A 25633-nucleotide genomic window follows, 5' to 3' on the forward strand; every position below is an offset into this window, starting at 1 on the left:
GTGGGTAAACAGACCTGTAAATCTATCGTTAGGATAATTTCACCATCATCTTTTATATGCACTTTTTGTTTAAATCTAGGTAAAGGGGTGACATCTGACAACAATTGACACTACGGTTGCTGATGGCCTTGGCTAGATTAATTTTCATTGGGAACTCTCTATCAATGAGTGTCTCAATTCCATGACTAATGCAAGTACTGTTGAGATTTGGAGATTCCATAGTATTGTCAATCGATTTATTGAAAATCAAAGCCTATTTGATAGTTCTGATGTGGTTTGTTTATGCTTATAAGTTCCCTACCATTATCCCTCATTTCTGTTTTTCTATGAAACTTCTTATGGCTCAGCCTGAAATCAGTTTCACTGTCAAGGTCATATAGTGGTCGTAGGGGTCAGGGGATTGCTAGTTAAATTATTAATAGGAGTCCAACAATGTAGGAAGTCTCATTCTTTCAGTCCGTGTCTCCATAGAATGTTGATGCCAATCTTGTGCTATAATTCTTCGTGAACAATTGATACTGCTTCTGAAAAGCCGCTAAAGTCACAAGATACATTCAACTTTTGATGCAAGTGTTTGAGGCATCTGCTACTGCTAGTATTGGTCATTGGATTCTGTCTCATGTTTGCTATAAACCAGAAAAATAGCCTTATCTCAAATTCCTCACTTCTTACAGGATATGTATATTACAATTCACAGAAATAAAACGAGAATAGACTATAGGATGGAGTCCGAAGAAATATAAAATGCCATGCTCCACTGTCACTATTTATTCATAGAATATAACTTCCTTACATGTGATTCCTCTTCAAAAAATTGCCGTTTCTTGGTTCAGACTTCAGACTTCCGACTTCAGAGTTGATAAGGCCAACTGCTGATTGATAAGAGAAATTTACAAACCGCAACCGAGTTTTTCCATTTGAAGATGTCAGATCTTTGACAATTTTGTATTCAAATTGTCATGTTTAATATTTATAAAAAAATTAATAAATTTCAAAATTAATTTATCATAAGTTGTTGCTCGTACTCCATCAAAACCATCAAAACTCAAGCTGGTTAGAGTCTTGAAGCAGTGTGTTAAAATTGTAAACTATAGCAGAAACCTTGGGAGGCCAACCTTGTGACCTGTTTTCTTCACATCTTCTTGAACTTGTTTCCTGAACTCTCCAAAAGTGAACTTCTTATAAACTGAAGGCTCCATGCAACTTCCTACTAGAGAATCATAAGAAGGACACAGGAAGTAAGCAATTGAGTATCTCTCCACCTTCTCATTTGCCATCACCTTGTGCTCCACACTTTTATATATGTCATTGCTCCATGCCTACATTTTAACAAATCAAGAGGTAATTAGATTAGGGTCCCATTAGATTATGTTCTTTTTCTTGCTAAATTCCTATACGCAAAATTATATGTTAATGGTGTTTCATTTACTGGCCGAAGGGTACTTTCATAGTTTCATCTATAATTCTTCTATATATACATATATCTTACCAGGAAACAGGATAGCTAGTGAGTAGTGATCCTCTTTTATTATATAATCTCACATACTAAACTTAGAAAGCTTTTGTTGGGTTCTTCTCAAAAAGATTCACCATTTGGATGTTATTTAAATGGCCTGGGCTACCACGAGAATATCCTTATAGGGATGAGGGTTCTGAGACCGTTGGATTTTATTTTCAGACCATTGGATCACACATCTAACGGTCTCGGATCTCGTCCCTATGAAGATATCCTCGGGGTAGATGAACTATATTTAAATACAAATTGTCAGGTGCATTGTTTATCAGGTGATTCAATCTGTTAACGTAGTAATGTACTAATGTATGACTGAATGACAATATATTAAAATTGTTAAGGCCGAATTGGATAGATAAATATTCAGAAATAGAACCAATAAAATTATATTGTTGGATGGAAAACCGTTGACTACTCAACATGCATTTTTTTTTTTCTGGTTCTGATTCGTTTAGGTATATTAGTTCTTATTTCATTAGGTTAAGTGGGGTCATTGGAATAGTTTATGTGGAGTTCAATAGTTCATTTTGTTCTAAAACTAGTTTCAGACTTTTAATATTCAAAGAAGGCACTTTTTGACATGAATTACCTGAAAAAGATCCCCAATGTTGACAATAAGCGCCTGCGGGTTGGGTTTTACAGCGACCCATTTGGAATCTTTCATCAATTGTAATCCACCAACTTGATCTTGATAGAGAATGGTTAGGAAGTCGCTGTCGGTATGTGGTACTAAACCAAACATTTCTGGTTGAATGGAGCACTGAGGGTATCGATTCAATCGAAGAAAGCATGTACTCTCGTTGCAAACTTCCCCGAAAACCCGTCTGGATGTCCCAGATTCTCTGCTAAAACGCCTGCAAGAGTTCGAGCAAGTTTGGACATTGCTGTTGCGAATTTCTCCATCACTTCCCTACAACAACATTTTGATGATTATGATCGAGTTAGGAGTTAGGACAAAGGAGACTAATTAGATGTTTAGATCCTTTAAACAAATGTTTGCTTTGAGATTGAAATGATCTGCAGAATTATGTTAGAATTAGATCAGATAAATGTGGAATTGAGCTCATGTGAGCTAGTAATGCCACAAAAGTAATGGTATGGCCTAAAGACCTATGGAGCTCATGCTTTTAAGCAAAAATGTGGCACACCAGATGAACTACTTGATACTCAATAAACATACCTTAGAGAGCTGAGTTCTCCATAACAAGCCTCTTCTGAAATCATAGTTAGAGGAATGTGAAAAGCCTCAGACCATGAGAACTGTTTAGCAGAAGTAGCCCTTGGATTCCCCCATCTATACGAGTCGTTTAAAAGACCACAACTAGCCTTATTTTTGAAGGGCAACTCAAACAACTTCATTTGCTCCTTCCTCATCTCTCCAAGTAGATTTGGACTAATACCATGGTTCACTACTTGAAAGAATCCCCATTCTGACGATGCACTGGCAATTGCTGCTGCACAAGCCTGTCTCTTCTTTTCATCTTGGCTTCTTAGATAACTAAGGTCTATCAGTGGAAGTTCACACTCCTCTATAACTTGACTACGGTTTCCGTCACATTGAATCTGAGATGCATTATGTGACAAACTTCCATACTGATCAACTAGTGGTGGGTGTGAAGTGGTATCGGTCATTTTTTCAGTTATGGGTCTCAGGTACATCAGAGATGTCACTATGAAAATTCAAACTGATTTATGGTTCTCCTCATTTAGAGATGCATTGTATGTTTTATATAGAAGTGTGAAGCAAGAAAAGGTGTGGGCGCCAGAGGAAATCCAATCAAGGAACGGCAATGGGAGGGTGGACAAAGAGCACAAGGAGAATGGACAAAGGCTACAGCTCCCAAATTGCGACAATTGTCACAATGGGAGCGACTCAAAACTGTCCACTAGGATAATTAACTAAGTCAACATTCATGCACTGAGAGTCTGAGATATTAATTTCAACATAGCTAGGAAATGTTAAAAGTTGTGATGCAAACTTGCTGCTTGCATTCCTGATGGCTCTCTTTTTTTCTTGACTTCTAGTTTGAGCATGAAAAGTGCCAAACCAAAGTTAAAACGCTAAAACGGATTTGATTAGTCTAAACCTTGTTGCCAATCTATTTTACAACTATAATAATCACGTTTTAAGAATTCATTCAGAGAGAAGGTTTGTACTTATACAAGAATCACAAAGCAAAGAGCCAAATGCTGGTTGCAAATCGAATTTACATTACGGTTCTTTCACCACTCACTAACATACTAGTTAGCAAAATATATAATCTAATTCAATAACGTCACTGCTGATAACGAGCGTGGTAGGCTGGTAGCATAGTCGATCAAGTTAATTCTGCAAGGTACAGCACAATCATCAACAGTTGTGGTAGAACCATAGAACAAATGCGGTTATAAGTTGAGTATCTGTAAATGTGGCTGGTTTTATGCCGCCCGAAATTAAGCATAAACAATCAAATCCTGTTTATTTAGAAGACTGGGATACTTCAACTTCCGGCCAGTACATGTGAAGATGTTCAACAGAGTTCTTATTCTAATTCACGATGTCGGGCGGCACATTGGTTGTTCTATTACAGTAGTGTGACCAACACATAAAACACTTTTGGACAAGGAATGGGAATAAGATACTGTCAACCATTCACACGTAGTGTTTTTTGGAGAGCCCAGAGTTTATTCTAGTATTATTAATACATTGTGTTTGACTCTCAAGTCTCAACTAAACAATGATTTTATATAATTGAACATTTTGTTTCAGGCAATCAGCTTTTACAATAATGTACTCTACATTATTTGAACCATATCTATTTTGAAAGGCATGTGAGGTTTATTAAGAAGGAAAAAAATGTTTCCTTTGAACGAAAGAGGAGTACTTGATGACTTTTCATGTGTGGTATCCTCTCTCTCTGAAGAAAGTTTCAGTTATAATAAGGCCAGGACACAGTCTCGATGTTAAAGACTTAAAGCATAACTATATGTTCATTTACAAAAACGGAATATAACATGTTTTGTTTATGTTTTGCACTTTCCCAGTCATTATCACTGTTAGGTTACTGTTGGTATAGTCATGTAGAACTAATCCTAGCTAAAACTCCCAGTGTCCCTTCCCCAATGTGGAAATTGATCCTAGAGTTGGAGCCTAAACCCGCAATATATGCCACTATGACCAGTGAACTACAGACACCTTAATTATTAAGATCCATATTAAGTAGATCGAGCTGGAAGTTTTGGACTCAGCTTAAATGGCCAGACTAATACTCAATGCTTCAATTATGTTGGTTACAATTAGGGGTGACTTTGGATCGGATCGGATAAAAGGTATTCCGAAAAAATTCTATTTTTTTTTCGGATCGGATGACAATTTTTCTTCCGAATTCGGAAAGTCTGGAAAATTGGAAATTTTTTGGAAATTTCAGAATCTGCAAAATACGAAAGTAAATCGAAAATTTGAATTATATAATCGGATTCTCTTAAGGATAACCATTTTTTTTTTATCTAATTAATATATTCATTTAGCAATTATTTTGAAGTATATTAATTCAGTAAATAAGTTAGACCTTTTAACTCGTTCATTCAATAAGTTTTTTCTTCATGTTAAATTCAGTAAATAGGTAGATGGGAGAAATTTAGACATGTATTAGAATAACAATATTGATTTTTTGAAATTGTGAGAGAGACAATGTTCTACTTCTTTAGAGTTTTTATTTGGTTTGTAAATTATCTATAGTTTTAATTTAGTAACTATATGAAATAGATCGCTATATGTTAAAAATTAAGAAATTAATCGAAAATCAGATCGGATTTTGAACACATCCAATTACGATCCAATTATTTTTCGGAAAAATCAGATATCAAAACAAAAATTTGGGAGAAAAAGTATCGGAATTATAAAAAATTGGGTTTTCCGAAAAAAGAGACACCACTTACACACCATTACATTGCATTCAACAGAACTTTACCAGATTCATTAGACAGACTAACTTTCTAATCCGTGGCCGGGAGAACATTTTTTGGGAAGAAGGGGGTTATGTGGACACCTCTTCATCTCTTCCCTTTCCTTTTTCTCTTCGCCTCTCTCTCCTCTCCCTCTCCCTCTCCACTCTCTAAATCTCCACTCCTCCTTCTCCATCTCCACTCCTCCATCTTCCTCCCCCTTTGCTCACCCCCACTTGCTTGATAGATTAAGATATCTTGAACGAAAAAAATAGCCAGATCGAAAATACGAAAGGGCGAACCCGTTGGGCTTGAAAGAAACCAGCCCAAGTTTACTATTCGGGGGCCCAGATTGAAGCGGGGTAATATTGGAAATATAAAAAGGGTTAGTGTGTTACATGGTCGCAAAGCAATCCATTCATTTGAAGTCATTTTAAAGCTACAGAAAAAAAAAGTGTGCTTTGCCGCATCCCCAAAACCTAAAACCCTATCTTTTCAAGGTACTTATCCTCAAATTTCTCATGCAATGTTTCATTTTTCATCTGTAATTTTTAACTATCAGTTTATGTCTTTAAAGTTTATATATTTACCGATATTATCAATTTGATTTTAGTATATATCTTCTGATAGATTGTTTAGCTCACATAGCTTGTGTTTACAGTTAAGTGTAAATATATGTTAACGTCTCTGCACACTTTTGAATAATAGTATAGGGTTTATAGGATTAATAGATCTACTTATTGTACAATGTGAATTGAATTTAATAGTAAGGATGAACAGTATGTTGTCAAAAGCGCTAGTAGCGCCTCGGTCCTAGGTTGGATCCTAGGTGTTTAGCTTCTGTTTTGATATGTTTTTAGCACATTTTGTGACATAATTTGGCTTTAAGTTTTCTAACTTATTTGTACTGCTTCTGATGGCAGATGAATGTGGAAAAGCTTATGAAAATGGCTGGTGCAGTCCGCACCGGTGGCAAGGGTAGCATGAGAAGGTGAAGAGTTTTTGTACCCTTGTAGGAGTTTTGGTTCTTTTTCTTTGCTTTGTATTCGTTTATTTGAGTAGCGTTGTAATTTTCTCAAGTTGGATCGCTTTGTGTTTTTAACTACAGAAAGAAGAAGGCTGTCCACAAGACGACAACCACTGATGATAAAAGGCTCCAGAGCACTCTTAAAAGACTAGGTGTCAATGCCATCCCAGCCATTGAGGAAGTCAACATTTTTAAGGATGACACAGTCATCCAGTTTCAGAATCCAAAAGGTATCAATTGGAACAGCTTATGATCATTAAAACTTGCTTGATCTTTTGTTTTTATACTAATACATATATTTCTTCTGTTTCAGTTCAAGCTTCTATTGTTGCAAACACTTGGGTTGTTAGTGGAACTCCTCAGACAAAGAGTATTCTTTCCTACTTTTTATCTCCCTATTATGCACATTTGATTAATGCATGTGAGGTTGATCATTCTATTTTCAAGTTCAGTTCACCACTAGCATCTTTATTGGGTTAGAGCTGATTTAGCAAGGAAAAAAAAATAACACATAGGTTAACCACATACAAGTTATACCGTTGTTGCTCCTCCTCTTATTTACATCAGTACATGATAGATAACATCACACGAAGTTATACACTGCACCATTGGGAGATTTTTCTGAAATAGACGAGTTAGTTCTTAGTAATTGCATAACCAATATAGAAATGGGTAAATTGATCGCACCTAGAAAAGGGTAACCTGACATCTGACTTTGTTTGAGTGCATGCAATATGAGAGCAGCATAAGCAATAATTATTAGGCATATTCCCTGATTGAATGGAATTTCTTGAGACAGCTTTTGTACTGTATTTACTTTTATTTTTAGAGTGTTGGTTAACATTTGAGCTCATTATGTTCCAGAACTGCAGGATATTCTCCCTGGGATCATCAACCAATTGGGTATGTATCTGCCTCTTTATTATCTTTTATGTTGGAAACCCTTATGTAGCTTTGTGCACCAGTAATCCAAAATTGAATGACGTTAGAGATAGTTATTAGAAAATGGTTCCAGCTCTCATTATATCCAGTATATTTGTTTTGGAGGATTTTCCCAAGCTTACTAACTGTAAATAACAACTAAAACAAGCCCAAACAGAAAGGAAGAAGAAAAATTCACATTCAGCTTGGTCTAGATTGGCCCTAGTATCAGGGTATTCATCTTATAAGTTGTTCACCTTTGCATCAAGGCCGGCCTAATTGCAGAATTGCAGAATTGAAGTAGATAAATGATGGAATGACCAGTGCTTCTACTGAATATTTTTCAGTCTGGTTGTAGTGATACTTTATATTCTCTGTTATTTCCAGGACCGGATAACTTGGACAACCTGAGGAGGCTTGCTGAACAATTTCAGAAGAAGGCACCTGGTGCAGCTGCAGGTGCAGCACCACAAGAGGAGGATGACGATGATGACGTCCCAGATCTTGTACCAGGGGAAACATTCGAAGCTGCTGCTGAGGAGAAACAAACTTCGTAGAAATTCTCAAGGGAAATTTCTGAATATTGCTCTTTCCTTATTTGCGTCTCTGTTCTTGTAGTTTCTCTCGGTCACTTTTTCCTTGGTTTTGTTTTTTAGATTTTTGCCTTCCCACACTGCCAAGTAATTATAAACTTTGTATTTTCGCAAGAATATTTTGGATTTCACATGTGCTCGTTTAGCTAGATAATTCTCATGGCTGGATCGGTTGGTAGTACGACCAATGGAATGAACTGCTTAAGAATGGGGTACTATTCCTAAAGTGCCAAACATAAATTCCTTGTTAGGAGTTCGTCATTGAATGTCTGCATGGCAGTTCATCACCATTTTTGTTGCAATACTGTTTCTGCCTTTTATTCCCCCGGCATTTTCTCCTTGAAGAGTACAAGTCTACAAGATAGCCAGGGAAGATTGTTTTATTTATTTTAAGTGGTTTTGTTTTGGTAATTTTACACAGTAAAAGGTTCGTGTAAAAGCATCAACGATGTTTTTGGCTAGTAACTAGTTAGTGCGGGCATTCTTCTGGTATTGTGAAAGATCCACTCTAAAGATTAGTTGAAACTTCAATATTATTTCCCGAGGCCCTGAGGGTAAGATCAAGGACTAACTACTAATTATTTGTGATTTTGAATAATTTGCTAAACCCTCTTGAGAAAGTGGAAAGTTATTAAAACCCCAATCAAAATACTCTAAAAATAACGCATTTTGAGTTTGTATATGCACGAACAGCACTTTCATTGGTGTACTAGCAAACAGTTCATAAACTGGTTGGAAACATCGCTAGTGAGAGGATTGGCACAGTATAGTCAGTATCCCATAATTAACTCGCGGTTCCATATTAATAATCGTTTTCATAGAAAACTCTAGTCTCATTTACGTATTTACCTTTCGCGGGTACAACAGCAGCTCACTATTCACGGCCAATAGATACCAATTATTACCAGCCATATAGAAATCAATTTTGCAATTTCCTATTAAGAGAAATGACCAAAAAATTTCTGGAACGAAAAGTAGAATGGAATCAGGATTCCCTGAAACAAGAAGAGTCTAGACACCAGGTGAAAGTTTTCTAGTTCTTCCTCTAATATGATCCCAAGAGGCCAGATTTCACCATATCTACCAAGTGCCCACTGGAAGGCAAATATCCAACATAAATAAACTGTCAGATGCCTTCGATGAGATCAGAACTTAATGAAGGTTTCACCTTATGAGCTTGTTGAAAACCAAGTGCAAAAGCAAACTCAATAATACCCAACCAGATTTTTAACATCACTACCTTTTAGTATCTCATAAAATGGAATTGTTAAATAACAAAATCAAGAACCAGACAGGAGTGAAATAAAAAACAAAAGCAGGAGACTCAAACTACAATATAACGAAAGCTTCCTTCAAAATTTTATGAAGCCTGGGCTTGGCCATCCTCAGCCGCAGCTTCAAATGTCTCTCCCGGTACAAGGTCTGGGACTTCCTCATCATCATCCTCTGGTGCTGCCCCTGCACCTGGAGCCTGCTTCTGGAACTGTTCTGCAAGTCGCCTTAGGTTGTCCAAGTTATCTGGTCCTGGAGTACAAACAAGCTCAAGCAAATCATTACAAGGTTACTTTTACTTTGACCAGTGATATGACATTGTAACAGCACGAAAAGAAAGTAGCTCCAATCATATTAAACTCTACTCCGAAGAGGAAACAATTAGTCCTTCACTTTTTCCGACAACAGCAAAACAAGTAAGCCACACAACTTGGCATGCAGAGCTACATATTATGTGGTTTGGGGTGATATCAACACAAATACATAGTTTGGAAAATGAAAGAGAACATACCTAATTGGTTGATGATACCAGGAAGCAGATCTTGCAATTCTGGAATAAGCACATTTACATGTCAGTTCCATTACTTGATAATAATATAACAAATAACACAATAATTGATTTTAAATCACCAAGCTCTGTTATTTGTCCATGAATTCTAATAAAATGAGAAGAAAAATTAAATAAAAAATGCAGGAGAAATTACTTTTTGTAGTAGGAGTGCCGCTAACAACCCAGGTATTGGCAGTAATTGAGGCTTGAACTGAAACAGGTTAAAAATATGTTTATTAATAACAACAAATGGGGGAAAAAAGTGTTGTACATCGTTCAACTTCAATGAATTTATTTTGACCTTTTGGGTTTGGAAACTGAATGACTATGTCATCCTTGAAAATGTTGACTTCTTCTATGGCCGGAATGGCATTCACACCCAATCTCTTTAAAGTGCTCTGAAGCCTTTTATCATCTGTGGTTGTGGTTTTGTGAACTGCCTTCTTCTTCCTATGGGTACAATATAACACAGTATCAAACAACTGATTAACTCAAAAAAAATATATGTAATCAAAAGAAAAATATGCTTGGATTGCATAAAATTAATCGAAAAGTTAAGGAAAAGAAGAGTTAACTCTACCAATCTATAACACGGTACTGAACTTATCAAAAAAAGACAACTGACCTTCTCACACTGCCCTTTCCGCCAGTGCGAACTGCACCGGCCATTTTCATCAGCTTCTCCACATTCATCTGCATCAAAACAAAGTGGAGAAGCTAGTAAGATTTTTAACACCAAATAGAATTTCTTTCCCGCATTCATTACACTTGTAACATGCACTAGCGTCCCTTGTTAGCAATTTGCCGAATAATTCGCGAATCGAATTTTTGAAAGGCAAAACGTATAATACTTCCGAATGTTTGAAAGATTCGCAATAATTCGCGATTTTTTGCCTTGAAACCAATAATACGAATTTTAGCCGAATTTTTAATTCGGTTAAAAAAATAATAATAATAATAATAAAATAATGAAAATTCGGTTGCGTTTTTGTTATTTTTTATATACTTTATGTCCTCACTCTTACTTTAAGTCCCTCACTCTTACATTTTTAGTGATAAATTAATCCAAAAGCTTTGTTTATATATTTTTGGGCAATATTTAAATTGTCATGTCATGATGTGTGTGTATTTTGAAATTTGAATGGTAATTTTAATCCAAAAATAAATAAATAAAAGTACATATGTGGACCATTCAATTGGTTTCAATATTTTTGTAGCTAAATTGTTTAGATATGTTTGTTATGTTGTAAAGAATGACAACTATTATTAATATTTATTACCATAATATCACGAATTTTTGACTTCCGAATTTTTGCAACCAACCGTTTAAAACACGTATTAATTAAACACCGCATAATTGCCATATTGCAAATTTTTGACCGAATATTTGACCGTACCGTTTTTTTGAATCATTGTCGTATCCCGAATTGCTAACAAGGCGTGCAACACATAGAGAAACTGCAGTTGTTTATGTTCCATAAGTGTAATCGCCAAAAGACAACAAATGACTGAAAGGGAGTTTTCCATTAAACAGAGCCCCCGACATGGGATAACCAAGAACAATAATGTGTCTCCCCATATTGCACATGCCACTTTCATTCTTTTGGACAAAGATTTTCTTTCAAAATTGTTTTTTTATTGATGTCGTTTGGAAAAATCTCTAAATGAGTGAAATTTAAAACACATTTTACTGTCACTCAAACTTAATCGGCTAAAAAATACTAATCAGTGTGACCAATTCAGCATCTGGAACATATAGATCTTAATCTAATCTGGGCCTAGAAACAGTATTCAACTTCAAACAAAACAGAAGTATAGTGCCTAAAACCCTAAACCCAAAGTCCAAATATAAACCAATTTCAGATAAGATAGTAAAGAAGTAAGTAATATTACCTTGTCTGGATAAAAGTGGGGAGAAGGAAACGAGTCGCAGCCTAAAAATGAGACTGGGAGAGAGAAAGAGGGAGACGGGGGAGCGGAGTGGATTGCGAAACGATATTTTATACTGGGAATTTACTTGTCCTATTATACCCTTCCACAGTATTTTCATATTGTCTATAATACCCTCAACGTGTCTTTTCAACTTAAACACAAATACACGTGTCCCAAATATGAGATTTAATCCAACGGTCCAAAACACACACCAAACACCGAACTAGTTGAACGTGCTCATATTCTCATCTTTTTTTTACATTTGCTTCTCTTTCTTCCTTTCTTAAAAAATACTACAAATAGAACATATAGAAAACATTTAAATGAATAAAATCAATACTAGTTTTGAAAAAGATATAATTTCTCATATTTTTCAAAATGTCTCTTTCTTCCTTTCTTAAAAAAAAAAAAATAATAACATATATAATGAAATGGGAACATTTAACATTTTGAGTGGGAACATGTGAAATAACTTTTGGTTTGAAAATGAAAAGGTTTTGTGTCTTTTTTTGAAAAAAATTAAATAGATAAATAAAGTTTCTCTTTGCAATAAGTGGGGGAAAAGCGTTTCTCTTCCCAACCCATTCAAAGTTCTTGCGTGATTGAAAGGTTTTGGTTCTCTCCTTTGGAGAAGCCTTCTTTCCCAATTTTGCGATTGTTTCTACTTTGAAGACCTTAGATAAAATCTAGGCCTCGGGTTATATTTTTTTAGGAGTTCTACTTTCCTCATTTGGTTCCTTTGGATCTTATAGCTCACTTCAAGATTAAAATTTGGGTTCAACCCTCTCTGCATGCTGTTTCTCTGGTTTGGCTCTATATCTTACTTGGTGAGACCAAGGCTCTCTCCCCTTTATCTATTCCCTCTCCGGATTCTTTGGTTTGGGTAGTGATTTGGTCGTGCCACCGCCCCTCTTTGAGATTGCTAATCTGCCGCTTGTGTCGTGGAGTGTAATCTTGTCGCGATTTGAAGGCTCTTGAGTCTTTGCTTTGGGAGATCCAACATGGTTTTGGTTGAGTATGGTTGTAGGCCGACATTTGGAAAAGTGGTAATGGGGTTTCCAATGTGGAGTTCTTTGGCGGTGTTGGGCGTTCGATTCAGTGGAGTTCGGGTTCAAGATTTTATGGATGTTCAAGACTTGTTGTGGTTCTCTTGTATTGTTTTCATCTATTTTTCTTGTGTTGTTGTATGTAATCCATCTTTTGATTAATATAATCGATCTTCAATCCGAAAAAAAAAAAAAAAAATAGGGACTTACTACTAATACACTCCACTCAACAATAAATTATTCATTTAAAAACAAACATGATTATTCATTTCCTTTTCCTTTCCCCAGTACACAAACACATACCATTTTAAATTATTTCCTTTCTATTCCATTCCATAGGACTAAATTTCCTTTCCACATTAAAATTTAACAAACACACCCTAAGATTTTTTGGAGCTCCCACTTCTCGAGAGCCCCCAATCCAAGGCGGCCTTGTGTGCACGTAAGCACCTCTATATATCTTTCTACACTATCTCCCCATAAGGACACAACAAAATATAAACTTAAAAGACTTAAGTTTATTCATCAATGTGGGACTAAAGTCTCCACATTAGAAAGTAGTAGAGACATAAGGTCATGAGTTCAAACCTATAAGGACACAATTTCATTAAAGTTTATAACAAAAACATATAACTCGATGTTGTTGGGTCTTCTTGGTGTGAGAGATCAAAGGACAAACATAATAGCATTGAATTCAAGCTGGCCCTCAACAAAGAAATGCTTCATAGCAAGGTGCTCCTCCTAGTCATTAGTCAAACTCTTGTAGAAATTGGATAGCTAATGAATTCAGAGTGCTAGCTTCTTGACCAGATCCTTGAGCATGCGCTCCTCCAAGTACTCTAGCTGGTCTTCTTTTAGATAGAGTGTGATCTTTGTTCCCCTTTCGATGTTCTCACCAAAATCTCAAGTGCAACCAAGTAAGAGAAAATCATCCCACCAAAACAAACATGGAAAATAGGATCAGGCGAACCGGTAAGAATATATTATTTATGATAATTATCCATCCCATTTGTTTGTTAATTTCTTTCTTTTTTTATCAATTGATAATTATGATTTCAGATATGATGGTAATTCCCTCACTTTCAGTCATTTGATTTAATTGTAGAACTTTCTCATCGCCATTTTTTTTAGAGAGAAATTCAAACCCCTAATTTTATATATATATGTTTACAATTGGTGTTTTCAGTGGTTACCTCGTTTTTTTATCATGTGATTTGCTGAAATATTAGTTAGATGGTTATTAATGTTTTGATATATGTATTATGCCGATGATATATTTGATGTAAAACACGTGAGAGGGGCACGTTGAGGGGTAATATCATCGGTCAAGAAAAAAAGTGATACAATTTCCAAAGTTTTTTTGAAAAGTGGTAATATTTTATAATACCGGTTAAAAAAATAGTACCAAAGTTTAACTATCCCTTTAAATATATACAATTTTTTTAAATTTATATTGACGTGACATTAAATTTTAAGTCATATCATAGCAATTCAAGATTCATAAATAGAGGATGATAGGAACAATTAAAATTTTCATAAAAATATGATAGAACTAACCCACATGGCCCAGCACAAAAAAAAACGTCCGAAATCAACTCTAATTCTAATTGGTGTATTATAATAAAATAAAGAGTTAAACTCTCTCTCACCTCTCTTCTTTTCTCACCAGCCAATCACAACTGACTTCGCAAGTGTTTTTTTGTATTGGGCATGTGTTGTAGTCTCCCCCTAAAAATATCTCATACAACTATATGAGTCTTGTCCGTGTCCAAATTACTCTAGTGCTGCGTAGGATATGCACGTGTCGAGTCAGACACATGCCCAAATTGCATCCGTATCCGCATCCGACACTAACACAATGGAATTTTAAAGGTGTATGTGTTTTGGAGGATTTAACGTAAATAATTTCATTGTGGTCTGCAAAATGACTACATTTAGAATCTTATGGGTCTACAATATTGATGAACTAGGTTTGCAACCTAGAATATTTACCTGTTTTAAGTTGTACAATACAGTGACGCACATACCCTTCAATCCCTTTATGCTATACGAAATGTGAGCCCATGTCTTTTGACCCGTAGCCAGGACAGGGCCTAGAAATTGGCTGAAGGCGCGGGTAGGCATAGAGAAACCCATATAAAAACTTGAAACCAATGTAACATTCTCAGTTTTCTCACAAAATGTCCTGTAATGTGCAGTACTTAAATCCGCACGAAACGTTGATCCAACTCCTCAAACATAAAAGCCCGTTGAGTTGTTGAGTGTCCCAGACTCCCAGTGAAGTCATCCGCACGAAAAAGCTCAATGATTGACAAGGTCGACAACATGAATTTTACAAATGAAATTTCCCGTGTCCCGTGGTCCACGCCAAAAAAATAACTGATTGCAAATAATTCAAGGCCAGAGTTTCCTGCTTCGGATATTTTTGAATTTTTACCTAATAGCATTCTCAATGCAAATCACAAATATTTACTTCCACCTAAGGGCATCTCCAATGGAGAGTTTCCTCCACATTTTTTTTTTTATACAGTTTTAGAAAAATAAATATACAAAGGTATATTTACTATTTGAAGGTCCAAAAATAATCTTCAATGTGTAAAATGTTGATTCGGGACTCAAACTCCCATTCAAAATAAAAAAATAACAGTTTGGTCCGTCGCGAAAAGCGGAAAAAAATAGTGGTCCAATCTAAAATTCAAAAAAACGTCCGTGTTTTTTACCAGTTTTAAATCATCAATATCTCGGACTTAAAAAAAAAAACATTTTTTTTTTAAAAACTTCAAACGTGTGTTGAATCCGCGTCCGAAGTTTTTAAGTTAAACTCAACCATTATTTTAAGTTGAAAGTTTTTATTAACCAAAAATCATTCTTCACCCTCTCTTTAATATTACACTATTTACCTACCTTTGCATTGGGCAAAATATTTTAAAAAATTTTCAACTGAATATGGAGTCCCATTCTCACCATATATATTTTCTATATTTTTCACTGTTTTAGGGAAAAATAAGGTGAGGTTGGCCAATACAAAAGTGAAAAATAATTTCAAACGAGATGTTGGATTCCGATCCAATGGAAAAAAAAAAACAAAATAAAATATCCAAAAAAAAAAAAAAAAATAAAATGTGAAATTATTTTTGAAAAAAAAAACTGTTTTTTTTTTTAAAAACACACGAGACTAAATCCAACAATCCGTCCGAAATTCACAACTCAACTACTATTTTAGTTAAAAGTTTCTTTTTCATTTTGCATTGGGCAAAAGTTTTGAACCATATGTGAAATTGTGAATAAAGTCACATTCTCACCATGTAATTGTTCATCGAGCATAAAAATATCCAACGTACAGTACAATCTGGACTAAGGCCGGCAAGAAATGCGTTTATTAATGTGATGCCGCAGTGTTGACTACGCACTTAAAAACTAACTAATAATAATAATCTCTACCAAACTTAACAAAAAACAGGTCCACCCTAACGATCTCCTTGACCTTTTCTCCTCATTAACTGCTATACTAGATTCTTCTAACTCTCCCTCCCAAATATATCCGCTACAACCTACCTTTGATTTCTTCGCTCTATTTTTTTCCAAAACCTCGTTTTTCCACTTGTCATTTAAACAACACGTTTTTGAAGTTTTCAAAATGAATATTCTCCTCGATTCTTCTATAAATGAAGAAGAAATAAAACTTGGCATTTCAGAAACAGAAATGGAGATAAAAAAAATTGCCCAAGAGAAAGTTTTTTGTTGTTGATGATGATGATCAGCTGATCAGACCACATTCACTGCTCCCTAAGCCAGAAGCGCCACCTGGATTAGCATCATCAAATGGTGAAGAAAAAATAGAAAAAATGGACAGGTCAGTTTCTTTAACTGAAATGAATTTAGGAAAATTTATTCGTGATAGAAGCAATAGTTTCTCTACAGCCATTGTGAAAAAGATATCATCTTTGAAAGAAAATGAAGTAACTGAAATTAATTTGTCTGGGGTTAAAGTTATTGTTCAAGTAAAGGATGATAAAGAGGAAGAGGAAAATGAGTTTGGAAAGGAGATGAGGTTTAAAGGTAGGATAAGTTTCTTTTCGAAATCGAATTGTAGAGATTGCAGTGCTGTGAGATCATTTTTTAAAGATAAAGGATTTAAATTTGTGGAGATTAATATTGATGTGTATCCATTAAGAGAGAAAGAGTTGGTTGAGAGAACTGGTTCTTGTTCAGTTCCTCAAATATTCTTTAACGACAAGCTTTTTGGTGGTTTAGTGGTTTTGAATTCACTTAGAAATAGTGGAGAGTTTGATAAGAGGTTGAAAGAAATGTTGGTGAAGAAATGTCCTGAAAAGGCACCATGTCCCCCGGTTTATGGATTTGATGATCCCGAAGATGGAAATGAACGGACGGATGATTTGATTGGGATCGTTAGGATTTTGAGACATAAGTTGCCGATACAAGATAAGTTAAGTAAGTTGAAGATTGTTAAGAATTGCTTTGCAGGTAGTGAAATGGTTGATATAATGATTCAGCATCTCAATTGCGGGAGAAAGAAGGTATGTGCACGTTTTCGTAGTAAAAGTTATTTTTTGTTTAACTAAATTCACTGTGATTAAAATACTCTTGAGCTATTAGCCTTGTTTAGAGGCCACAGCTCATATACACAGTAAGTACACTAGTGTGTTATATACTTTTGGCTTGCAATACGAGTTGGAATATAATGTTAAATGAAAAATATGCGCGGAGTTGTGTTTCCGTGTCACTCTCTTTTATGCCTCCCCTTATGGCACCATTTGATACACTGCTTTCTAGAAGTGGAACTGGAATTTTATCATGAGATGTTACTTGTTGTAGAATTTGTGATGGAAATTGTCATAACATGACAAAAGCCCACACGTCCATGGCCTCTTAAGGCATACATACAGAAAATAAATTTTGCACTTTGTCCTGCGAGACGATCTTCTCTTCCCATTATTGGTGAACTGAAGTAGAGTGATGCACATTATGTGACTGGTTTTTCTCTTTTATTTTTGTGTCTTTTGGATAGTGTTAATTTCAAGTGTTGATAGGCACAAACTAGGGAGTGGAGTGGAGTGGTGTCCATTATGAAATAGGGTGTTACTTCAATGGGATGTTGGTACTAGTAGGAAAACATAAGTATGAACACACAAGATGATTCTGGAAAGTATGGGCATAGCGGGGAGCGCCATCAGTTGCTATTCTATGTAGCAAGTGACAATTAGTTTTGCCCGAAATGTTGGTGATGATTTGGAAGGGAGCACCATATTCATGACTGATTTGTACGATATCGTTACTGTTTTTGCAGGCAATTGAGATTGGTAAGGAAATTGCAAGGAAGCACTTCATACATCATGTGTTTGGGTAAACTCTATCAAAACATTTTGTGGCTACATACATATGCATATACACACAGAATAGAGATAGAGATATGATTGTATATTTTCCTAGAATTTATGTTTACCCTCCTTTAATTGTTTGTTTTCTTTAGGGAAAATGAGTTTGAGGATGGTAACCATTTCTATCGATTTCTCGAGCATGAACCTTTCATCCCTAAATGTTTCAATTTCTGGGGATCCACCAACGATTGTGAACCAAAGGCTGCAGCTATTGTTGGTCAAAAGCTCACCAAAATAATGTCTGCAGCACTGGAGTCTTATGCCTCTGAGGACAGGCACCATGTTGATTATATGGGAATCAGCAACAGCGAGGAGTTTCGAAGGTAATCTCCAACTTGGCTTAAAAGAATTAGCCTAGGACAAGTGTAGAATCTAGTGGCATATCTAATTTTAATTATTATTTTTTGAGCGAGTTAGCTTTAGTTCTGGCGTTCTGCCCACCCTTGGTTTCGAGACAGAGTTAGTTAGGACTGGCATTCTTATCACTAGCATTTGAGTCCATGTTTAAGGGGTGTGAACTTGTAATTGGAATTCAAATGATCTTATGGTATATTTCTTTTACCTCTCTTGAAACTGTTAGAATGAGTAACTGGGGCCATTGATACTGTCTTATTCATGTCACCCGACCCATGTAGATATGGGTTAGAAAGAATCAGAACCTCACCAGTTGATTCTCATTCCTATAAGTATCATTCTTTCATGGGAGTGGTCTGAATTCTTTAGAGTTGCAAGTTCCAGTTATATCTTGCCTTCACGTTAGCAATTCAGGTAGGGTATGGTGAAGCAATTATGACATTGCTGGTCCACCAAAATCCTTTATGTGTACAGACAGGACAATTCTTATGGAGTATCACTTATTGTTACGTCTAACTACAACTCTAGACTGCTATATCTTTCTGTGAATTAACAAGCACCATTTTCCATTTGACTATGCAGATATGTAAATCTGACTCAAGATCTGCAACGTTGTGACATTTTAAAACTCTCGCCTGACGAGAAGTTGGCCTTCTTCTTGAACTTGTTCAATGCCATGGTCATCCATGCCGTAATAAGGGTAGGGTGTCCTGAAGGAGTGATTGATCGGAGAAATTTCTTTGGAGACTTCCAGTATATTGTCGGTGGTCGTCCCTACTCGCTTGCCACCATTAAGAATGGAATCCTCCGATCAAACAGAAGGCAACCTTACTCATTGATCAAACCCTTTGGCAATGGTGACAGGCGCTTAGAGGTGAACAATTAAAATTTTTGTTTAGAATACGTAATGAGATCAAAATCATACACATATTCACTACATTGGGCATTTGATCTCTCTCTCTCTCTCTCTAACCTTCTACTGTTGTAAAAAACAGGTGGCTCTTCCTAAGGTTAATCCGCTCATCCATTTTGGATTATGCAATGGCACACGATCAAGTCCAAAGGTACAATTTTTCTCATCCCAAGGGGTCGAAGCTGAATTGAGACATGCTGCGAGGGAATTCTTAAGTGGAGATGGGATGGAGGTTGATCTGGAGAAGAGGACTGTATATCTTACGAGGATCATCAAATGGTATGAACATCAGTTGAGACCATTAATATTCATTTATAGCTTAAAAAGATATAGTTAACATCTCTTGACTGAAGTAGTCGGGTGGACTTGATACTGGATTGAATATGCCCAGAGTGTGGTAATGCTAGCAGACCCAGATCGTTTTCTCATGTGCAGTCAAGGAATTTCTTCTCATTTATGTTCATAGTTTCTCTGCACTGGTACCATTAGAAATCAGTAGCCTGAGCTTATTGTCTCCGACTCTCTAGAGAGTCAAAACATTGCTTAGAAAAGTAGAGGAGTTTTAATACTAAACCTGATCCGTGGACGTGGAGTTTGGCATTTCATAAATAATTCGACATTTCCCTGAATAGTTTTTGCTGTGTCTTATGGCTTTAATAGAGTGTTTCACATGACAGATAGTATGTTATAAGCTTTTCATTCAAAGAAAAAGTTCTAGTAAGACCAAAGAGCAAGACGCTCATTTGTTTCCCCTTGCAGGTTTGATGCAGATTTTGGTCAAGAGAAAGAGATCCTAAAGTGGATTTTGAATTACTTGGACGCAACAAACTCTGGTCTTCTGACTCATCTTGTGAGTGACGGAGGTGCTGTTCATATTGTGTACCAGAATTACAATTGGTCCCTGAATACTTGATTATCATACTTTAGAGTTCATACAACAACCTATACAGATGCACGCGACAAAATGTATGGAGATGGTCTGATAATAAGATGTTGAAGGCTTAAACAAAGAGATGACGGGTGTTCATTAGAAGGCCATTCTTAATGAAAAGGGAGAGGTTGCGGATAACCTAATGTGATGGTTGTTTATCCTTTTTTCTTATACAGGCATATTTTTTTGACACGAACAATTTCCCGCACCACACGAGAGAGTAGAGATGTAAAATATGTATGATACAAACAGTACTGGACTTATTGATGAATCTATAAATTCTGAAGTTAATCAGTTCATGTGCTTGTCCTACCCAGTGTTGCAGGATGTTTACAATAACAAAATAAACAAGCTAGACTGTCATTACTATTTCTACATAACAAATAAATGGATGTTTTTTTACTATTACTAGATTCTGTATCCAAATGGAAAAGTGAGCATTCACCACTCTCCAGTCGACATAAAATTGGTGAATTTTTTAGCTTAGCTTAGAGTATCTTTAGGTGAGATATTATTCTAGCATCAAACACCAAATTTTCAATAATTTAGTGTTTTTTCATTTTTATGGAAAGACACATGTTGATGAAAATATCAAAAAAAACACCAAAGTAGACACTAAATCAGGTAAAATTTAGTGTTTGCTTTGGTGTTGTATCAAATCTCTCTTGCAATTTTGGAAAAACCGCGGCGGTGTTTCTAAAACCGCATGGTTTGGGGCTAGAGTGTAGATTTCAATCACGCCGCACAAGAGATTTGAAAAGAGAATAAAAATGAAAATTAATGTGCAACACATTGCGCGATTTCTGAAAAACCACGTGTGCTTGGGCTTTTGTAGTAGGCATCTATAACGCGGTTTTGGAAAAATTGCGTGGGCTATATGGTGCAGTTTATCCAAAACCGTATGATGTCAACTATTTAATATCGCTCTTGAAGTTGGTTGGTGTTTTTTTGATCTGGTATTTGGTTTGGTTCAAATATAAATATTTGATGTTTTTTTGGTTTATCTCCTAAAAATGCTATAATGTATTGAGTTGCCTTCAATATCAAATTGAGTATGGCTAGAAAATGAGCAGAGCTGCTCTCGCTCAGCTTGTGTTTTGCCTTACATCAGTTACATGAACCGAAGCCTGAAGTCTCGCTTGACAAACGAAGCAAGCTATGCTGGAATTCTAAGCTAGATTTGGTCGGTGTAAACAGACGAGCCTACAGCACGTGTTTTCTTGTGTGACGTCGGGTTGGTTCACCTCTTTCGGTTCAAAATGTAATTGTGTAAGAGATTTAGGCCCAAACACATAAATTGACTATAATATCGATTTTAGACTTAGTGGACCAATAATTACAGTTTGAAGATAAAAACAAGCTGACATCAACATCTATTATTAATAATTTCGCTATAATGACATTTTCGAGTTGACAAAAACGGGCTGACATAAATATCTATCATTAATAATTTTGCTATAAGGATATTTTCGAGCTGACAGCAAGTTATTTTTTATTAATACAAATTATGACATTATCTGATATACATGCAAACACCATTATACATGTATGATATGCACTACATGTGTATACCAATATGCACACACCATTATACATGTGTATAACACACATGCAAATATCATTATGTATGTATATATATGTGCATAACACACATTTAAACACTATTATGTATGTACATACCACACATGCACATACTATTATATATGTGCGCAACAATCATGTAAACACTAATACTACAGTACTACCACACATATATGCACACCATTATGCATATGTTCAACAAACATGCAAACACCATTATACATGTATACAACATAAAATGTGAGTGTAGTGAGAGTCAAAAAACAAAATAAAAAAATCACGTGAGATTTTAATTTAACTGATAAAAACTTAAATAAGGATAATATTGTATTTCAGCAACCCAAACTAGAAGATAAAATGAATTAAAAACCGAAATCACCAGATTGGCGCCAAGTTGAAAATTTTCCCGCAAAAAAAAACTATTTGAAACGAAAAAACCACAATAAAATTGACAAGGTCTACAATACAAACGAAAAATGGAGAAAAATAGCGGAGCACCACCAGCAGCAACCGGATGTTACAAATGTGGGCGGCCGGGTCATTGGTCACGTGATTGCCCATACTCAAAACCTGATTCTGATCAACTTCCCAACTCTAATTCTAGTATTGCTCCAAAATCATCTTTCAACAACACCACCAAATTTCCATTCCCTTCCAAAACCATCGAAAAGCCGAAAAAATTACCCAGAAGAGTACCCAAACTAACACCAGAGATTCTTCTCTCTGAAGATGGTTTGGGCTATGTTCTTCGTCACTTTCCCCAGTCATTTAAGTTTCACGGTCGCGGTCACGAGGTAATATAACATTGCCCTTGGGTCTATGTTTTTTTTTATTTTTTTTTATTTTTTATGTCTTGTGATTAATTGGTTTTTGTTTTGATAGGTAACCGATTTGGGGAATTTGATTGAGTTATATACACAGTGGCATTCACATTTAAGGCCTTATTTCTCGTTCGAGCAATTTGTTCAGAAAGTGGAGCAACTTGGTGGGACTAGGCGTGTTAGGGTAATTGTTAATTCTTTCTAGTTCGTGCATTTTTTTTTATTTATTTTTTTATCGGTAAGCCTGTTTTAAATGAGATCAATAACTCTTTGATGCTGGCGGGGTTTGAGCCCCATACCTCTGGTATCATCACCCAAAGGTTTTACCGATTTTGCTTGTTACAACCGATTTTTGTATGTTGTTTTGAACCAGACATGTATTAGAGAACTGAGGGAGAGAGTTGCCAATGGAGGGGACCCCTCAAAGTTACATGAGACACCAGTTGAATACAATGTTCAAGATTCTGAACCAGGTACTTTCATGGTAGTTTGTGTGTTTAGTATTTGAAATGTTTGGAAATGTTTTGGCAGCAGTTGAGACATGAAATTTTCAGTTAACGAATTTGTTCAACAAGGGTGTGCTATCTAATTCTAAGTTTACATGCTACATAGGATAGTGTTTCATGCAAGTCACCTTGTTATGTTGGCTGAAGAGATCAGAACTGCTTGCGGCACCCTTTTCTCGGCTTGAGGCAGTAAAATAATCTGATAAAAAATATGTGTTTATAAACTAGTCATTGGTTCCATATGCTTAATGAGTTAGTGCCCTTATAAATTGTTGATAAAGTGTATTGATTTCTAATAGAATCCTTACAGCTGTAGAAGAAGCAAGAAAGGAGGATCATTGTTCTGATGAAGAAAATCCCCTTCCAGAGAGACATGATTATGTTGATGTTTTGGATGAAGAAATGCCTGATGAAATTTATACAAAAGCCACTCAAGTATGACTCTTCCTTCTGTAGCTTCATTTGTTAGCTCGTACTGAATGTTTTATATTTGTTTCTATTTTTACTGTACTGAACCTCATCATCTTAATTGCAGGAACCTAGTCAATCCTCACAAACCGAAATGACGAATGTTCAAGCACTTGCTGATAATAGTATATTGAGCGGATCACCAAAACCAATGCCAGATAATGCAGCAAGCCTTCCGAGTGAAATCCAGATCACAGAGGAACAGAGAGCTCGGATGGAAGCTAGCCGCCTCAAGGCATTGGAAAAAAGAGCGGCTCGTGCCCTTTCTTCCCATGCAGATTGAAATTTTTTTTTTCATGTACATTGTGAGTGCTATTATATCTTGCTTGTTGTGCAACTTTTTCATGCCATTATCATCCTGGAACTGAAAAAGACAAATAGGTTAGCTATAATGTTTATCTGTGGTTGTTTTAGTATACACCTGCTCTACAATTCTCTGTCTCTTGCTTGTCTTATCGATATCAGAATTTTCTTCTAAAGTCTGGGGTTCCATTGCGCCTTCTCAGCTCTCTTCCATTAGTTGATCTTGTTGGCATTTCCTCATTAGATAACATGAAACATGAGACAACTGATTATTATCTACTGTGGCATACTGACATTTATAAGAAGACTGGATAATATGCGGACAGTGTCATGTCTTTGTCCATTGTGACCTTGCGTTGGGTGATGGAGATTTCTTCTGGACCTTTCCGGTTAATGGATTTTCCAGTTTTCTCTACTAGAGGTAATTATTTATGGAGTCCTCTCTTCTTTGCAATTTAAAAGATATGCAGGGCACTTTGGAGAAAGGAAAGAGCCTTAGGGAAGTCATTGTAGATATGAAATCAACTATTGGTTGTGTACCCCTCTCCTCATGGGAGAGGTTGCAAGTTCGAATCCCACCCAGTATTGGTTGAAATTTCTTTCTTGTGTAATTATGTGATGGGCCTTTGGGCCAAGTGAGCCTTCGGGCTAGAGACAAGATGTTGCTACGATGGGTGGACCAAAGAGTGAAAGCAAGTCTTCATGGACAAGGTGGAGGCGGTTGGGTCTACTAAAAACTAGCGCATCGGCGAGAACCTTCGGGCTAGGTTCCCTTCGGGCAATGTAAGCCTTCTGGCTAGAGTCTTTCAATGTAACCGGTGTGGGGGCGCATCGGCGAGAGCCTTCGGGTTAGGTTCCCTTTGGGCTAGTGTCTTTCAATGTAACCGGTGTGGGTTTGCCTTAACCCTCAAAATATTTCAAAAAAAAACTATTCATATGGTTCAATGAACATCTTTGAAGCATTTCCTTTCTAGTTGGCCTGCTACGCAGCTCAGGATCCCTATCAGCGTCTTTTACCCAGTGCTGTTCTATGCAACAAAGGTAGATAGTACGGTTTACCTGGACTGGTTTTAGTGTTTAGTCTCCAGAGGCAGTTCTAGTGCAAGCATTGCACAATTTTCAGTTGTATTGGCTAAGTGCCTGGTCACATATATGTACCACTGGAAACATTTCGAAACTCGGGGCGTAGATTGGGAGGCTTGGTGCATTTTAATCAATGTGTCAGAGCTCTGACCTCTATATGTGATACTCTTTCTCCTTGTAAAAATATGTTTCTTTGCTCTGTGCCATTGGGTCGTCTTCTTGAGCAGGTTGAAGCTCGCATAGTTGCATGCACTAGTTGCACGGAGCTTCTGTTGAACTTGGAGTCCTCGGGAGAGACCTCACCTTTTAGGAGCAATTTGGGTGGATAGAAGAGCTATTTGGAACTATTCTGGGATCAAAACTCTACCTAGACCGAGCCTTGATTATCTAAGGCAATCCAGTGAAGCACTTGTTGATTGATTGCACTTTACAGTTTCATCTCAAGAGGCAGAAGCATGATCAATTCATTATTCATGTTAGCTTCAATTATTCTAAC

The 25633-nt window shown here is 36.2% G+C and overlaps 5 protein-coding genes across 6 annotated transcripts; 3 read left to right on the forward strand and 2 right to left on the reverse strand.

Moving 5' to 3' along the window:
* Positions 1 to 985: 985 nt before the first annotated feature.
* LOC147521295 (gibberellin 2-beta-dioxygenase 6-like) lies at positions 986 to 3220 on the reverse strand. The gene is given in 4 exon segments (XM_086605543.1): positions 986 to 1319; positions 2103 to 2335; positions 2338 to 2423; positions 2694 to 3220. Coding segments are annotated over 4 exon segments (1029 nt in total). The 5' UTR covers positions 3173 to 3220; the 3' UTR covers positions 986 to 1088.
* Positions 3221 to 5819: 2599 nt separating this feature from the next.
* LOC147521296 (nascent polypeptide-associated complex subunit beta-like) lies at positions 5820 to 8095 on the forward strand. Its single transcript, XM_086605676.1, has 6 exons — positions 5820 to 5937; positions 6361 to 6428; positions 6546 to 6694; positions 6778 to 6834; positions 7329 to 7367; positions 7773 to 8095. Exons 2-6 carry the CDS (start codon positions 6361 to 6363, stop codon positions 7940 to 7942), a joined length of 483 nt encoding a protein of 160 aa, XP_086461802.1. The 5' UTR covers positions 5820 to 5937; the 3' UTR covers positions 7943 to 8095.
* Positions 8096 to 9170: 1075 nt separating this feature from the next.
* LOC147521297 (nascent polypeptide-associated complex subunit beta-like) lies at positions 9171 to 11833 on the reverse strand. Of its 2 annotated transcripts, XM_086605620.1 has the most exons (6): positions 11694 to 11833; positions 10426 to 10493; positions 10102 to 10250; positions 9955 to 10011; positions 9762 to 9800; positions 9171 to 9502 (listed from the first exon to the last, which is right to left on the reverse strand). In XM_086605620.1, the coding sequence occupies exons 2-6, from the start codon at positions 10491 to 10493 to the stop codon at positions 9339 to 9341; spliced, it is 477 nt and encodes a 158-aa protein (XP_086461746.1). In that variant the 5' UTR covers positions 11694 to 11833; the 3' UTR covers positions 9171 to 9338. The 2 variants fall into 2 exon arrangements, with proteins under 2 accessions (XP_086461746.1, XP_086461719.1); XM_086605593.1 differs by lacking the exon at positions 11694 to 11833 and having other exon boundaries at positions 10426 to 10499.
* Positions 11834 to 16259: 4426 nt separating this feature from the next.
* Positions 16260 to 20680, forward strand: LOC147521298 (glutaredoxin-like protein). The gene is made up of 6 exons (XM_086605729.1): positions 16260 to 17316; positions 18087 to 18142; positions 18270 to 18500; positions 19114 to 19405; positions 19527 to 19723; positions 20204 to 20680. The coding sequence occupies exons 1-6, from the start codon at positions 16624 to 16626 to the stop codon at positions 20355 to 20357; spliced, it is 1623 nt and encodes a 540-aa protein (XP_086461855.1). The 5' UTR covers positions 16260 to 16623; the 3' UTR covers positions 20358 to 20680.
* A 1648-nt stretch (positions 20681 to 22328) lies between these two features.
* LOC147521299 (zinc knuckle (CCHC-type) family protein) lies at positions 22329 to 24192 on the forward strand. Its single transcript, XM_086606013.1, has 5 exons — positions 22329 to 22750; positions 22839 to 22961; positions 23151 to 23250; positions 23594 to 23718; positions 23819 to 24192. The coding sequence occupies exons 1-5, from the start codon at positions 22433 to 22435 to the stop codon at positions 24032 to 24034; spliced, it is 882 nt and encodes a 293-aa protein (XP_086462139.1). The 5' UTR covers positions 22329 to 22432; the 3' UTR covers positions 24035 to 24192.
* The last annotated feature ends 1441 nt before the right edge of the window (positions 24193 to 25633 follow it).

The sequence above is a fragment of the Coptis chinensis genome, chromosome 1 (assembly GCF_015680905.1).
Source record: "Coptis chinensis isolate HL-2020 chromosome 1, ASM1568090v1, whole genome shotgun sequence".
Taxonomy (NCBI): Eukaryota; Viridiplantae; Streptophyta; class Magnoliopsida; order Ranunculales; family Ranunculaceae; genus Coptis; species Coptis chinensis.